The following is a 14,658-nucleotide window of genomic DNA, read 5'->3' as shown; positions in this document are numbered from 1 at the left end:
TGTTGGCATCATCATATCTGGGCTGACGTGTGGGCTGTTGTCTCTGTATATATGTATTTGTATAAAACAAAAGGTTATCGAGAACAGGAAAGGCAGGAGTTTCTGAGACATGAATGTGAACACACTCAGCTGGATGATGTCACCAGGTGAGCGTGATGATCAGGTCGATGTTGGCTGTCATGTGCTGATGACACGTCCTCTCTCTCCCTCTCAGCTTGCGTTAAGTGAGTGTGTTAACATTGTGGCTATACTTAGCCTTCTTAGTGCTCTTTAGCATTAGCTAATGATGTCAGCATGAGAGGATTTAGAGGTCAGAGGTCACAGCAGTCAGCTGGGGTCAATCTGTGATCGGTCTAAAGATGAGAAGAAGACAGAGTTACTGCCACATGTTTAAACATATATACAAATATATTTACATAATGTGCAAACCCCTGAAAGTTCATTAGTATAAACTGTAACACCTTAAACATAACATGCAGACAAACAGTGTCATTAATCAGCTGTAAATAACTAACTTGTATCAAAGCAGCAAGGCTAACGAGTTTAATTCTGATTTACTTTTTGATCAAAATAAATCAGTCAGCTTCTGCCAATGACAGAGGAGGAAGACTGTCAGTCTTTTTGTTATTAGTTCTGTTTCTTAATGAGTTTGGATTCTTGGTCAAGAGTTTTGGATAGTTGCCATGGTAACCTCTGTGTTGATTGATTGTATTGATTGAAGATCGATAGATCAAGAACAACATAAATCTAAATGCAGATGATACAGTTTTCTATCTGGTCACTTCCTGTCTGAATCAAACTGTTACTGAGCTCCAAACTTCTGATGTCATTTTTAGTCTAACAGATAATAAACCTTCTCAATAAAGTGTTCTGTCCAAAGCTTATAAAATTATAATGCCTGTCTTAAAACACAAGATGTAAGTATGAAACATTTATGAACCTAGGAATATGGGGGGGGGGTCTGAAACCTGATCTGGTTTTTATTCATGGCGACACATCATGCTGTTTTTCTCCAAACAAACTGCTGTGAGACATTTTCAAACTGTTTCTAGTGTGTTTTATTATTTATTTCCTACAGGTTGCCAGGATGCAGCTTCCCAGATGGTTGCTTGGGGCGTGTCTGTGGTTGCTATGCATTACGGAGGTTTGGACGACGACCTTTAAGCTGGCTCTGATTGGTCCGTGGTCATGTGACCCCATTTTCTCCCGGGCGATGCCAACAGCGGCGGTCAACCTGGCGTTGTCACGGTTACGAACTGACAGTGGTCTGAGCAGAGGATACTGGTACGACGTCAAACTGCTGAACGAGGACTGCTCTGCCTCCAAAGGTTTGTTAACCAATCAACTAACGAGGAGTGCATCAATTAATAAGCCTGGACATTTATGTAAGGACTGGAGACTCTCAACTGTAATGATAATCATAGTATAAAATAATATTATTATTTTATATTATAAAAAAATTGTCTCCTTGGTTTTGCTGACGCTGAGCAGCAGGTTGTTCTCTGAGCACCACCCTTAAAGATTATCACTTTCCTCCCGTTGTTTGAAATCTGGCCGATGATGGTGGTCATCCTCAAACTTCACAACAGAGTTCTCTCCATGTCGGGGATGCAGTCGAGGGTGTACAGCATGAACAGGAGGGGGCTGAGCACACAGCCCTGGGGGGCTCCGGTGTTGAGCACTACACTGGAGGCGGTGAGTCCGCCTGAACTGACCGGGGTCTGTTTGTGAGGAAGTCCAGTATCCAGCTGCAGAGTCACTTTAATGAGGGAGATTGTGTAGAAAGCTGAGCTGAAATCCACAAACGTCCTACTTTTCACCTACCGCCCTGCACGGTCTCTCAGATCAACTGAACTTGGTTTATTGTCCATCCCTCGTTTCCGGTTGTCTACAGTAGGTGGAAGGTCATTTAGTGTTAATGCTCCAAAATTATGGAATTCACTGCCCCTTTCACTTCGAAATATTTCATCTGTGGCTACATTCAAGACACATTTAAAAACATCTATTTAACATGTATTTCGTTTAAATGTGACTTTATGTATCCTATGTAATTGTAAGTTGTGTGTTAGTGTGTAAACATACCATGTAAAGCGACCTTGAGCTCTGGAAAAGCGCTATATAAATAAAACTTCTTCTTCTTTCCACCTGATGGAACCAGCTCAGCTCGATTTGGTTTCCCATTAGGCAGATCTGGTACCTGGAAGGTTTTTTGGTATCACCTCCGTCATGGTTCCAGGCGAGCTGATCTTAAACCAAAAGGTGACGTGAAAACACGGCAGACTTCTGACTGATCAGAGAGAATCGACTACAAACCATTGTCAGATAGCATAGCTAGCAGCCGGTGTGTTTCTAGCGGAGCTGCTGCAGCTAACGTTAGCTCACTTTAGCTGCTCTGGACAGGATAAGAGCTGTCAGCTGCAAACGTTAAAACGTCAGTCAGTGCTTCTGTAAAACAGGACGAACACAACAGCCCTGTAGATCTGTACTTATCAATAGAGCCGTGCTGACTGAACAACCTGGTCCTGTCTCTGGAAGTGATGTGCTGATGTTTGCAGGATCTGGACCGGAGGAGCCCCAGACCTGCCAGACTTTCTCTCTCCCTTTCTCTATCCTGGAGTTCTCTCTGTCTCTTCATTACACAGAGTTTAGAGATCAGGCATGTTGTTTCTCATCATGTTAATGTCTGGAGGGCATTATCAACCAAAGGCCCGCGTCTATGCAACATTTTGCTGGTTAGCAAATGCTCTGCAAACAAGACGTGTCTGTGCTATCTGGGAAGTAGCAAAGAGGTCATCAGGAAAAGAAGTGTGTGTCCTTGATGTCAGTCTCTGGCGGTGCTGCAAGCTTCTTTATCACATGACCAAAAGGCTTTTGAGGCTCTGGATAGAGCCCTCACCTCTCCTGAGCCATCAGCAGCATTAGAGAAAAGTGCAAATGCTAAATAACAAAACATGTGTAAATACAGATGTGGGTTAAAGGGCAACTTGACTTGAGGACGGCAGGGAGCCAGTCAGTTTACCTGACTCCCTTTATCCACCTTCCATATAGTACACATATAAACATAGTAAATACATTCATACCAACATGTATACATATACAAACAGGAGTATAGGAGGAGAAGCCTTTTTATAGAAGCAGCAACAGAGTCAGCTGATCTGCAGGCCAGGAGAAGGCTGTTCCTCAACCGAGGAGCTGGGACAGTAAAAGCTCGATCCCCCTTTGTTTTTAACCTGGACTCTGCATTAGTTCGAAAACCCTGACTGGCAGACCATTTCAGACAGGACGGTTATATACTCCAGAGCATTCAGAGCACTGCTTGTGATTAAAAGCCCTTTCTAAAAGAGACAGGACGGCTGTGATGCGTGAGAATCAGTCTTCAGTCTGTTTCTGCTCAGCAGTTCAGTTGTTGACTCTTTGTGGACGTTGCTCTGGTGGTTTCCTAAACTCAAACCATTTTAAATCTAAAACACCTTTTCTTTAATTATCTTTGAAAAAATACTTCTGCTTATTCATTCATTAATGATTAAACTCAAAATTTGATCTGTTCTGTTCAAACCTTTACAAACCTGTTGAACTCTCTGCTTCTTCTTTGGTTTCCTTTCAGCTCTGACAGAACTCCAGGACATGGAGGGTTACGGCAACGCCTACATCGGACTCTTTAACCCCGTCCTCTGTCACGCTGCCTCCTTATTGGTTCAGCACTGGGAGGCAGGGCTTGCCTCTCCAGGCTGCCTGGATGCCGATTGGCCGAACCTGCCGCCCGTCACTCCACCCAGCAGAGTCCTGTTTACTGTCCTCAGGTACTTCCGCTGGGCGCACGTCGCCGTCATCTCAGGTGAGGGGGCGTGGTCTGGCATGAGGGATGATGACACAGCAGGGGCGTGGTCTGAAGTAAGGGGTGTGGTCTCTCTTTAGTGGGGTTTTTTTTCAGGAAATTCAGCCTTTCTCTATCACTAAGCTGAGTATTTCCACGTTTAATAAATGAAGCTCGTTAGCGCCGTCTTCTATTTCTAGAGCTTCATCAGAGTATAAAATAAAATAATAAACAGTTTAACTGATGAGTAAGAGACAGTTTTGGTGTGTTTATCACTCCTACATGTTTGGTTTGTACACGTTAGTGGTAATGTGAGATAACGGTCTGTATTGTGACCTCTTATTATTTGTCTTCTTCAGCTCCGTCCGACCTTTGGGAAAGCACCGGACAGGAAGTCGCCTCGGCGCTCAGATCTCTCGGCCTGCCGATCAATCCGGTGGTTACCATGGAGAGGAAGAACAAGGGCGGACCTCGGAAGGCGCTCAGAGCCATCAGAGAGGCCGACAAGGTCAAAGGTCAGAGCTAAAAGAGGAAGTCTGATTATGAAACACGAAGCTGCAGAGGAAATGCTGTGTGTGTGAAGTCCATTAGAACACTTTTCTTTTTCAGTGGTGATCATGTGCATGAGCTCAGTCTTGATTGGTGGAGAGGATCAGAGAGAGCTCCTATTGGCTGCTCTGGACATGGGGATGGTTTCCGACGGTTACGTGTTTATCCCGTACGACGCCCTGCTGTATGCCATGCCGTACCAGGTAAGAGAGTTCAGCTGACTTTCTCTGAAACTCTGCAGTTCCACCTGTGACCTGAGGAGCCGCTGTTTAACAGAAAACTCAGTGCCTCAAGCAGGAAGTCCTCCTTCATCATTGTCTCCTCTGTCCAATCAGGACACAGTATTCCCTCAGCTGACTAACAGCACGCAGCTTCGTCACGCCTACAGCGCCGTTCTGACCGTTACCATGGCGTCCGACCAGAGTTTCTACGAAGTTTTCCGTCAGGCTCAGATCAACCGAGAGATCCGGTCTGCTGTGGCCGCTACTGAGGTCAGTGCACAACAAATACTACACAGCTACTACTCAACATGTACTGCACGGCTACTGCACAACATGTACATGTTCTTCTTCCAACTCCCCTTGACCTCAACCTTCACTGGATCATATGTACACAGCAACAACAAAGACACAACACTGTTCCATTTGTCATATAGTCTGTGTGTTACTGTCGATGGTTACATAGATTTATTCAGCTGGAACCTGACGGGACTAAATACCTGGAGATGAAAACATGGGACCAACTGACACAGTTTACTGATGGACCTGTGGTTGGAAAGTCTCAGTCCGACACAGTCTTAATGACGTGTCTCGGTTCAAACAGACACAGTTTACTGATGGACCTGTGGTTGGAAAGTCTCAGTCCGACCCAGTCTCAATGACGTGTCTCGGTTCAAACAGACACAGTTTACTGATGGACCTGTGGTTGGAAAGTCTCAGTCCGACCCAGTCTTAATGACGTGTCTCGGTTCAAACAGACACAGTTTACTGATGGACCTGTGGTTGGAAAGTCTCAGTCCGACACAGTCTTAATGACGTGTCTCGGTTCAAACAGACACAGTTTACTGATGGACCTGTGGTTGGAAAGTCTCAGTCCGACACAGTCTTAATGACGTGTCTCGGTTCAAACAGACACAGTTTACTGATGGACCTGTGGTTGGAAAGTCTCAGTCCGACCCAGTCTCAATGACGTGTCTCGGTTCAAACAGACACAGTTTACTGACGGACCTGTGGTTGGAAAGTCTCAGTCCGACCCAGTCTCAATGACGTGTCTCGGTTCAAACAGACACAGTTTACTGACGGACCTGTGGTTGGAAAGTCTCAGTCCGACCCAGTCTCAGTGACGTGTCTCGGTTCAAACAGACACAGTTTACTGATGGACCTGTGGTTGGAAAGTCTCAGTCCGACACAGTCTTAATGACGTGTCTCGGTTCAAACAGACACAGTTTACTGATGGACCTGTGGTTGGAAAGTCTCAGTCCGACCCAGTCTCAATGACGTGTCTCGGTTCAAACAGACACAGTTTACTGATGGACCTGTGGTTGGAAAGTCTCAGTCCGACACAGTCTTAATGACGTGTCTCGGTTCAAACAGACACAGTTTACTGATGGACCTGTGGTTGGAAAGTCTCAGTCCGACCCAGTCTCAATGACGTGTCTCGGTTCAAACAGACACAGTTTACTGATGGACCTGTGGTTGGAAAGTCTCAGTCCGACCCAGTCTTAATGACGTGTCTCGATTCAAACAGACACAGTTTACTGATGGACCTGTGGTTGGAAAGTCTCAGTCCGACACAGTCTTAATGACGTGTCTCGGTTCAAACAGACACAGTTTACTGATGGACCTGTGGTTGGAAAGTCTCAGTCCGACACAGTCTTAATGACGTGTCTCGGTTCAAACAGACACAGTTTACTGATGGACCTGTGGTTGGAAAGTCTCAGTCGGACCCAGTCTCAATGACGTGTCTCGGTTCAAACAGACACAGTTTACTGATGGACCTGTGGTTGGAAAGTCTCAGTCCGACCCAGTCTCAATGACGTGTCTCGGTTCAAACAGACACAGTTTACTGATGGACCTGTGGTTGGAAAGTCTCAGTCGGACCCAGTCTCAATGACGTGTCTCGGTTCAAACAGACACAGTTTACTGATGGACCTGTGGTTGGAAAGTCTCAGTCCGACCCAGTCTCAATGACGTGTCTCGATTCAAACAGACACAGTTTCCTGATGGACCTGTGGTTGGAAAGTCTCAGTCCGACCCAGTCTTAATGACGTGTCTCGGTTCAAACAGACACAGTTTACTGATGGACCTGTGGTTGGAAAGTCTCAGTCCGACCCAGTCTCAATGACGTGTCTCGGTTCAAACAGACACAGTTTATTGATGGACATGTGGTTGGAAAGTCTCAGTCCGACCCAGTCTCAGTGACGTGTCTCGGTTCAAACAGACACAGTTTACTGATGGACCTGTGGTTGGAAAGTCTCAGTCGGACCCAGTCTCAATGACGTGTCTCGGTTCAAACAGACACAGTTTACTGATGGACCTGTGGTTGGAAAGTCTCAGTCCGACCCAGTCTCAATGACGTGTCTCGGTTCAAACAGACACAGTTTACTGATGGACCTGTGGTTGGAAAGTCTCAGTCCGACCCAGTCTCAATGACGTGTCTCGGTTCAAACAGACACAGTTTATTGATGGACATGTGGTTGGAAAGTCTCAGTCCGACCCAGTCTCAATGACGTGTCTCGGTTCAAACAGACACAGTTTCCTGATGGACCTGTGGTTGGAAAGTCTCAGTCCGACCCAGTCTCAATGACGTGTCTCGATTCAAACTGACACAGTTTATTGATGGACATGTGGTTGGAAAGTCTCAGTCCGACCCAGTCTCAATGACGTGTCTCGATTCAAACTGACAAGAAAGTTTTAGACTGTTTTACATAAAAAAAATGTTGGCCCGAGCAGTCATCCCATCATGCAACTGGCAGAGGAAGTTAACAGATTTCCTGGGGCAGCCAAACCTGAGGTGGACATCCCATAAGAGCTCCCTCTCTGCACAGTGTGGAATGCTTTGAGAGGTTGACAAAGGCCATCAACATGTCCTGGGACCTTTCCTGAAGCTGCCGGTCTATGAAGATCCTGTCGATCTATTCTTCCTGAATCCAGACAGTGCTGTCAAAACCACCTATAGCCTAATAAATCACTGCGTCACTTCCTGAAGACAGCAGATGGTCTAACACCTCTGAAGGATCAGAACAGCAACCTGTTGAGGTGGGCTAAACATTTTGACCTTTGTCCAATCAGGACTCTGATGCAGACACCACCGTTTGTGTTGACTTGAAGTACTAATGTACAGTATAAATGTGTATTAATATATAAAAAACCTTTTATTAATTTTGTCCTGCATTTTGTCTACAGGTGTCTCCGGTCTTTGGGACCATCTTTAACATGGTGTACTTCGTTGCTAAGGCAGTGGAGGAGCGTCGTAAGGCAGGGGGCGGGCACTGGGTGAAGGGTGATCAACTCGTCCAATCAGACGGAGGCTTTGATTTCCAGGGCTTTAATCAGGTGATAAACATTTTTAATATTTAACAAAACAAACAAATGAAAAATATTTCTCAACAGGTTCACTCCCAACTTCTCACATGTGGACGCTTGGCAAAGACCCCTCAGCGTCGCTTGTTAACGCCCTTTATTGTCATTTTTTCAACCTGCAGATGGTCAAGTTAGCAATAATAAATCTGCAACATCCTGTTAGACTTTCAAAATAAAAGTAGTGGTTAACTTTGTGAAATGGTCACAGTTTGGGTTTAGGAAAAGGCTGTAGTTTGTGTAAAAATCAGTCTGTTATGTATGTACCCGTGTAGCTTAAAATAATCAACATTGACTATTTGTTTCACATGGGAAATTAACACCAGTCTCCTGTCCAGTGTTTGACTTGTTTAAAGTAGGCCTAGTTGAAGCGTTGAACAGTGACACTAAAGGGGATGACCAGTGCGTTAAGAAGTGATGCCTGAGAAATGAGACAAATTGAAACTGCAGTCATAATGGATTAATTAAGGATTAAACAAACTAATTTAAAAATTAGATCCTGAGTTCACTGGACTTAACTCCAGGTGAGAGATCTAGGCTTTATATGGATTTCTTGATGTAAACCTTTAGGTAAGATTATAGTTGGTTACCAGAATCACAACCTTTAAGACCTCAAACAGACACCTAACTGATCTAAACGAGTTATCCAAAGAAGGTTAAAGGGCAGTTGGACTTGGTAGAAGATACTAGAAGGCGTTTTGTCCCTAATCCACTTCTTCAGTTTTGACTGACTGATAGGAAAACTCAGCTATTTAACCTCAACTCAACTTTATTTATAGAGCACTTTCAACACCACAAGTGGAACCAGAGTGCTGTACAGAAGGTATAAAAGAGAAAATAAAAACAGAAACCAAAAAAACAGCGTAAATATATAACATACACAATTACAGAGCATTATCAAATGCTAAAGAAAACAAATAAGTTTTAAGCGCTCTGAAAAGTACTCAATGAAGGACAAGTTTTTACAGACAGAAGAAGGTCATTCCAGAGCCTAGGAGCAGCAACAGAGAAAGCCTGATCACCTTTACATTTTAAACGGGATCGCATGAGAAGCAATTGATCATTTGAGCGCAGAGATCTACCGGATTGACAGCAGCTGATTAAATCAGTAACATACTCTGGTGCTAGGCCATGCAGAGACTTAAAATCATACAACAACGCGTTGTATTGTATTCTGTATCGACAGCATTGATTTGCCGGTCAAATTTAAGCTCAGAGTCAAAAATGACACCAAGGTTCCTCACGCTAGACAGTTTTTTCCCAGAAAACAACCCCAGGCAGTCATCATCCACACACCACTTAATAAAATCAACAACCTCAGTGGGGTTGTTTGCCTGGATCGTCGATTCCGCTGGTTTGTTAGTGCTCCTGGCTCTGGTAATGACAGTCGTCATGGTCGTTAGAGCCACCCATGGCCATCGTTGGCATCTTCACCTGGGACCAAGAGGAAATGCTTGTTGAGTTTCCTGGGAAGTGATGAAAGGACAGCATTGTAAGTGGGGGATAAGTGGTGGTGTAGACCCCCTCCTCTGTTCAACGATGGTTTCTCGACCCGGTTGTTAATGGCTTCACTGACACCTCTTTCAAACCATCCATCCAAATGTGCACCAGGAGGTCTGTACATTCCTCACTACATTGGATTGCATATACAAGATTGCTTTTCTTGTGTTTGGGTGTGCGGTCTTTGGGGTGGACCAGCATCTGTCTTAGTGTGTTCTTGGGTTTAAAAAACACAGGGATGTTGTGTTTGTTGAAAAGTTTCTCTGATACTCCAGACAGACACAATGTTGTTGCGTTTGACCTTCTTCTCATCATCCCCTGTAGTCTTGGTCTTCTTCCTGGATTTTTTGGCAGTTTTCTCAAACGTCCATTTAGGGTATCCACAGGCTGTAAGTGCCCCCTTCAGGTGGTTCTGTTCCTTCTCTCTGGCTTGGGCGCTTGTTGGTATGTTTTCCGCTCTGTGGTGCAGTGTCCTCATGACCCCTAGCTTATGCTCCAGTGTGTGGTGGGAATCGAACAGTAGGTATTGGTCTGTGTGTGTGGGTTTACTGTAATTCCCAATCTGCAGGCTCCTGTCCTCTTCAATGTGTACAGCGCAGTCCAGGGAAAACAAACTGTTGTTGTGAACATCTTCTTGTGTGAACTTGATGTTACTGTCCATGGAGTTGATGTGTTCTGTGGAGGCTTGCACTTCTTGGGTTTTAATTTTGAAGTGTCATCCACATACCTGTACCAGTGGCCTTGCTCAGTGATGTCACAGCTCTGATTTCTTGGATGGTGAGGTTAGAAGGGGGTGCTTCGCATTAGAAAGGTCTGCCGATGCCCCAAATACTGCACCCCCTAACACAAGAAAAGCAGTCTAGTGTATGCTCTCCAGTGCAGTGAGGAATGCACAGACCTGTATATTGGGCAAACCAAACATTGACATTAATGATGCATCTGTTAAGAGTTACACCAGCTGCTGTTCTGGCCGTGGACACCAAGAAAACTACTATCCACCTCCCCTGTTATAGTTTATACAAGGCAGAGCGGCCTCCTTTCATTACCTCACCTCCCACACCCACTGTAACACACTGTAAAAACATTATATTTCACATGCTGATGATACTGTGGTTTATATGGATGAGGGAGATTATTGTAAACCTGTTAAACTGGATCTGCTGCCACTAAACAACTCTGTTAAATGTTGTTCATCTTTCTGTCATGTACTCATTTTAAAACTGCTTTGTTCTGATGTGAAAGGTGGACCCATTTTTCACATTTACATTTACCCATGTGGCAGACACTTTTATCCAAAGCGACTTACATTTGAGGAACAACATACAAGCATCAACAGAGCATCAAATACAGATCTCCAACTGACAATACATACTTTTTAACAGCAGCAATAAATACTAGTAAGAGTTCATAGTTCATATCACATACCTAGGGAAGGAAGTAAGAGTTAACAAAAAAAGTGCAATCAAAATAAGATAATTGTAGGGGATAGAAGAAGAGCACAGGAAGTGCATGTTAGAAGTTAGGAGTTAGAGGTGTTAAAGGAGGAAGTGTTCTTGGAAGAGATGAGTTTTCAGGAGCTTCTTGAAGTCAGAGAGGGCATGTGGTAGCTTGTTCCACCATTGTGGTGTCACAGATGAGAACAGCCGGGACTGGGATTGCTTTGTGTGAAGGGATGGCAGAGCCAGTTGTAGAAATGAACAGATTTCCTTAAATGTACAGTAGTGTGCAAAGGTTTTAGGCCGGTGAGGAGAAGTGCTGTAAAGTAAGAATGCTTTTACAAGTAAACCTGTGAATAGATTATTTTTTATCAATTAACAAAATGAGCTAAATCAGATCAGTAATTGACCCTTTGCTTCAAAACAGCATCAGTCTTTGGGAATGAGTGAGAAACCTTCCTTTTAATATCCCTACAGCTAAATTTGGTGCAGTTTAAATAATTAATTAATTTGGTCTCTGAAGGTTCCTACTGAGGTGCTGCTGTTTTTATTTTACTTCACATGAGAAAACAACAAGTGGAGTGAAGACGATGTTGTTGTCACCACGTCTGTTTCCTTTTTCTCAGATGTTGTATGGAGGTAAGGAAGGGAGTGGCCTGCAGGCCAGGTACGTGGTGTTGGACAGCGACGGTGACCGATTCATGCCGACACACTCGCTTGCTCCCACCCACACCGACCCGACGATCGGAGGTCTGAGGCCACTGAGTCACTCCTTCAACTTCCCCGGAGGAAAACCCCCCACCGCTAGCTTCTGTTGGTTCAGTCCAGAGGACGCCTGCAGAGGGGGTGTGTTCACTGACCTGTGAGGGGTGTTCAGGTGTTACTGGGAAAGTTCAGGATGTCTATGCTCTCTAATGGTGTGATCTCTGTAGAGCGCCCCCTGCTGTCCATCATGATGACGTCATGTGTTGAACTACTTCCTGTGTTTACCTGCAGGTCTGGACCCGGTGACAGTGGTCCTGGTCTTCCTGTTGTTCTGCGCTGTGATTGGAGCGTTGTGCTACTGGACCAGGTGAACATTAACACAGTCATAGTAGTCCTGCAGGTCGGTCTGTACTCGTCATGCTAATCTTTTAACCTCTTCAGAAGAAATATCAACACTTCCACTGGTACTACTTCTGCTACTACTGTTAATACTACTAACCAAAGTAATCTGTGTGTACAGGAAGTACAAGGGCAGAGCGGTGAACACCAGTAAACTCATCCTGACTCTGGACGACATCGTCTTCATCGATACTCAAGTCAGCAGGAAGGTTAGCAGCTGGTTACTACAACAAAGTACTTAACCATGGTTGGGGAGTAACGGATTACATGTAACGACGTTACGTAATCAGATACAAAAATAAAGTAACTGAAAATCAGATTACAGGTAAATTTTGTAAACTCGGTGATTACACATAGGGATTACTTAGTTTCCATGTAAAAACACACAGCTAGTGAGGATCTGTCGCAGATATTGATCAGCGTGTAGCCAGTAAATTATGCAGACTCTGTGCAGACCGATTCCAGCTCCAGGTAGTGAACACGGCAGCTGGACCCGAGCACAGCCTCCGAGACCGACGGAGGCCAGTCTGACCACATACAGCACAAAGGTGGTTTTCTTGCCGGTTTGGGGCTGAGTCAGCTAATGAGGCTGTATTCGGTCCTCGTTATGTCGTGTTCACTGGGAGGCTGCTGAGCGCAGTTTCGTTGCCCGCTCACCCTGCGCCGCTCCCTGCAATGATTCCCCGCTGGGTCCCCCTGCCCCTGGCCTCAAAACCTCCAGTGCTTGAGTAAAGGTGTAAACCTAAACACACACGGCGAGTTCCCAGTATGGGCAGAGTGAGCTGACCAGTAGCTGCTGGCTATAATAATGATAATGGCAGCTAGCTAGCAGCAGTTAGCTGACTTGCTACAGCAACATGTAAAGCTGTCTTTCCATCAGGGGAGTCAGTAAATCACAGAGTTGAGGCAGAGCAGCATCAGAGAGGAAACCAGATATTCTCCATCAAATACGATCCAATCAGTGGGCCCGGTCCCAGAAACACGATTGTTCAGCACCGTCATTAAAAACAAAAAAACCTTTCCATTGGTCACTAAACTAATACAGGCTCCCAGTGCAGGAGGATTCATCAACGATTTAAATCGTTTTGCAGCTAATGACGGGATATTTTATCGTTGTGTGTTTTTGTAAAAATACACTGTGCAGAGATCTTTGATACACTCTTGTCTATTTGTGTATTTCGTATTGAAGTAATCCAAAGGTATCCAAAAGTAATCAGGTTACATTACTTTATTTTGTGGTACTTGTATTACGAGACTGATTACATTATTTGACTATTAGTAATTGTACCGGGTTACATTTTAAAGTGATCCTCCCAGATTCTGTACTAGGATCGGACCTTTAGGGGTGCTCAGCCCCTCATGAGATTGTAGCATGTATACAATACCTTGCAAAAGTGTTATATATAGAGTATAAGTCAGCAAACTAGAGAGGAGCTGGTGCAGACCGGAAGCGGGTCAGTCAAGGGCCTCACTTTGTGTTGAAAAGTGTTGGGGACATAACGGCTCAGATCAGGGGCAGGATGATACATTTGGGTCATGAGACGTGATGATGCACCAGAATCTGTGGAGTATGAATAATTTCTATTAGTGTAATATTCTAACATTGAATTAAAACTAACGTCATAGCTAGATCTACTGTTAGCAGTGTTGGGCAGGAACTGTATCAATATTTAGTTTTTAACAGATTACTATTTAAAAAATATTATTACAGTTACTGATCCAAGGAATGCTGCGGTACTGCTAGGGCTGAACAATTTGCGGAACAAATCGTATTGCGATTTTTCTGCCAGATATTTCGATAATGATTCAAGCCACGTCAAGCAGCACAGAGCAGATGAACCAGGCAGGAAGTCAGACACAGAACAACAGAGAGAATCCGGTCGATTTTGCAGATTCCTGATTGTATATCAACAATAAAAACAGTTAAAACAGACAAAAAAAAATAAATTGCATGCTAACAACGTGCAGGCTAAACGCTCCGCTGCTGAAAGACTTCAGTGTGAGTTCACGGTGGTTCAGCTGGCGCCATTATCCAACACTTTTTCCTCTAGTTTGGTTGGTTGTTGTAAAATATACCCGCCCTGTGCCCGCTCTGATTGGTGAGTCGGACCGTAACAGTCTGTCACACAAGGATGACAACGGCATGAATCTGTAACTGCACGTGTCAGATCTGTCAGATGTTTCATTAACCTGCATTTGAATCGCCGTCTTCACCATTAGCTAACCGCGTCCATTCAAATCGCAATTTCGATTTGAAAACGATAACTGGTTCAGCCCTGGTTACTGCGTTACTACGTTTGATGCTGTTCTGATGCTTTTTGATTGGTTTACTTTGACAGGGTCATTGAAATAGTTCAACTAGGCTACTGTTACATTTTAAAAATGGTAACCTGTTACATTTCCAGTAGTGTTGTTGTCAAGACCGCCCAAACCAAGACCGAGTCAAGACCAAGACCAGAGTTTATCGAGACTAAGACTTTTGGGGGCTGAGACCAAGTAGAGACCAAGACTAGTCCCCCACATTACATGACACAGAATAAAATGTGGAACGAGTTCATAGGTACGTCTTAAACTGATCTGAAAGATGCACGTTCCCATTAAAACACATTATGGTCTTGACTGGTCTTGAAATGAAATCCAGAGACCGAGAGAAGACCGAGTACAAATGCCATCAAGA

General features: G+C 44.5%; 1 protein-coding gene across 1 annotated transcript in view; it reads left to right on the top strand.

The window, feature by feature from the left end:
• Positions 1 to 1,087: 1,087 nt before the first annotated feature.
• The window catches only part of LOC119913480 (retinal guanylyl cyclase 2-like), a 46,891-nt gene continuing 33,320 nt past the window's right edge, over positions 1,088 to 14,658 (top strand). The window contains exons 1-9 of the mRNA XM_038732915.1: positions 1,088 to 1,328; positions 3,605 to 3,835; positions 4,174 to 4,329; positions 4,424 to 4,566; positions 4,699 to 4,854; positions 7,768 to 7,917; positions 11,504 to 11,723; positions 11,874 to 11,949; positions 12,103 to 12,190. Coding sequence (XP_038588843.1) covers positions 1,088 to 1,328; positions 3,605 to 3,835; positions 4,174 to 4,329; positions 4,424 to 4,566; positions 4,699 to 4,854; positions 7,768 to 7,917; positions 11,504 to 11,723; positions 11,874 to 11,949; positions 12,103 to 12,190 — 1,461 coding nt within the window. The remainder of the gene's footprint in view (positions 1,329 to 3,604; positions 3,836 to 4,173; positions 4,330 to 4,423; positions 4,567 to 4,698; positions 4,855 to 7,767; positions 7,918 to 11,503; positions 11,724 to 11,873; positions 11,950 to 12,102; positions 12,191 to 14,658) is intronic.

Source organism: Micropterus salmoides, unplaced genomic scaffold (genome assembly GCF_014851395.1).
Source record: "Micropterus salmoides isolate LMB-PRFRI ecotype aquatic unplaced genomic scaffold, ASM1485139v1 Ms_hic_scaffold_2, whole genome shotgun sequence".
NCBI classification, from domain to species: Eukaryota; Metazoa; Chordata; class Actinopteri; order Centrarchiformes; family Centrarchidae; genus Micropterus; species Micropterus salmoides.
This window is presented reverse-complemented; position numbering and strand designations above follow the sequence as displayed.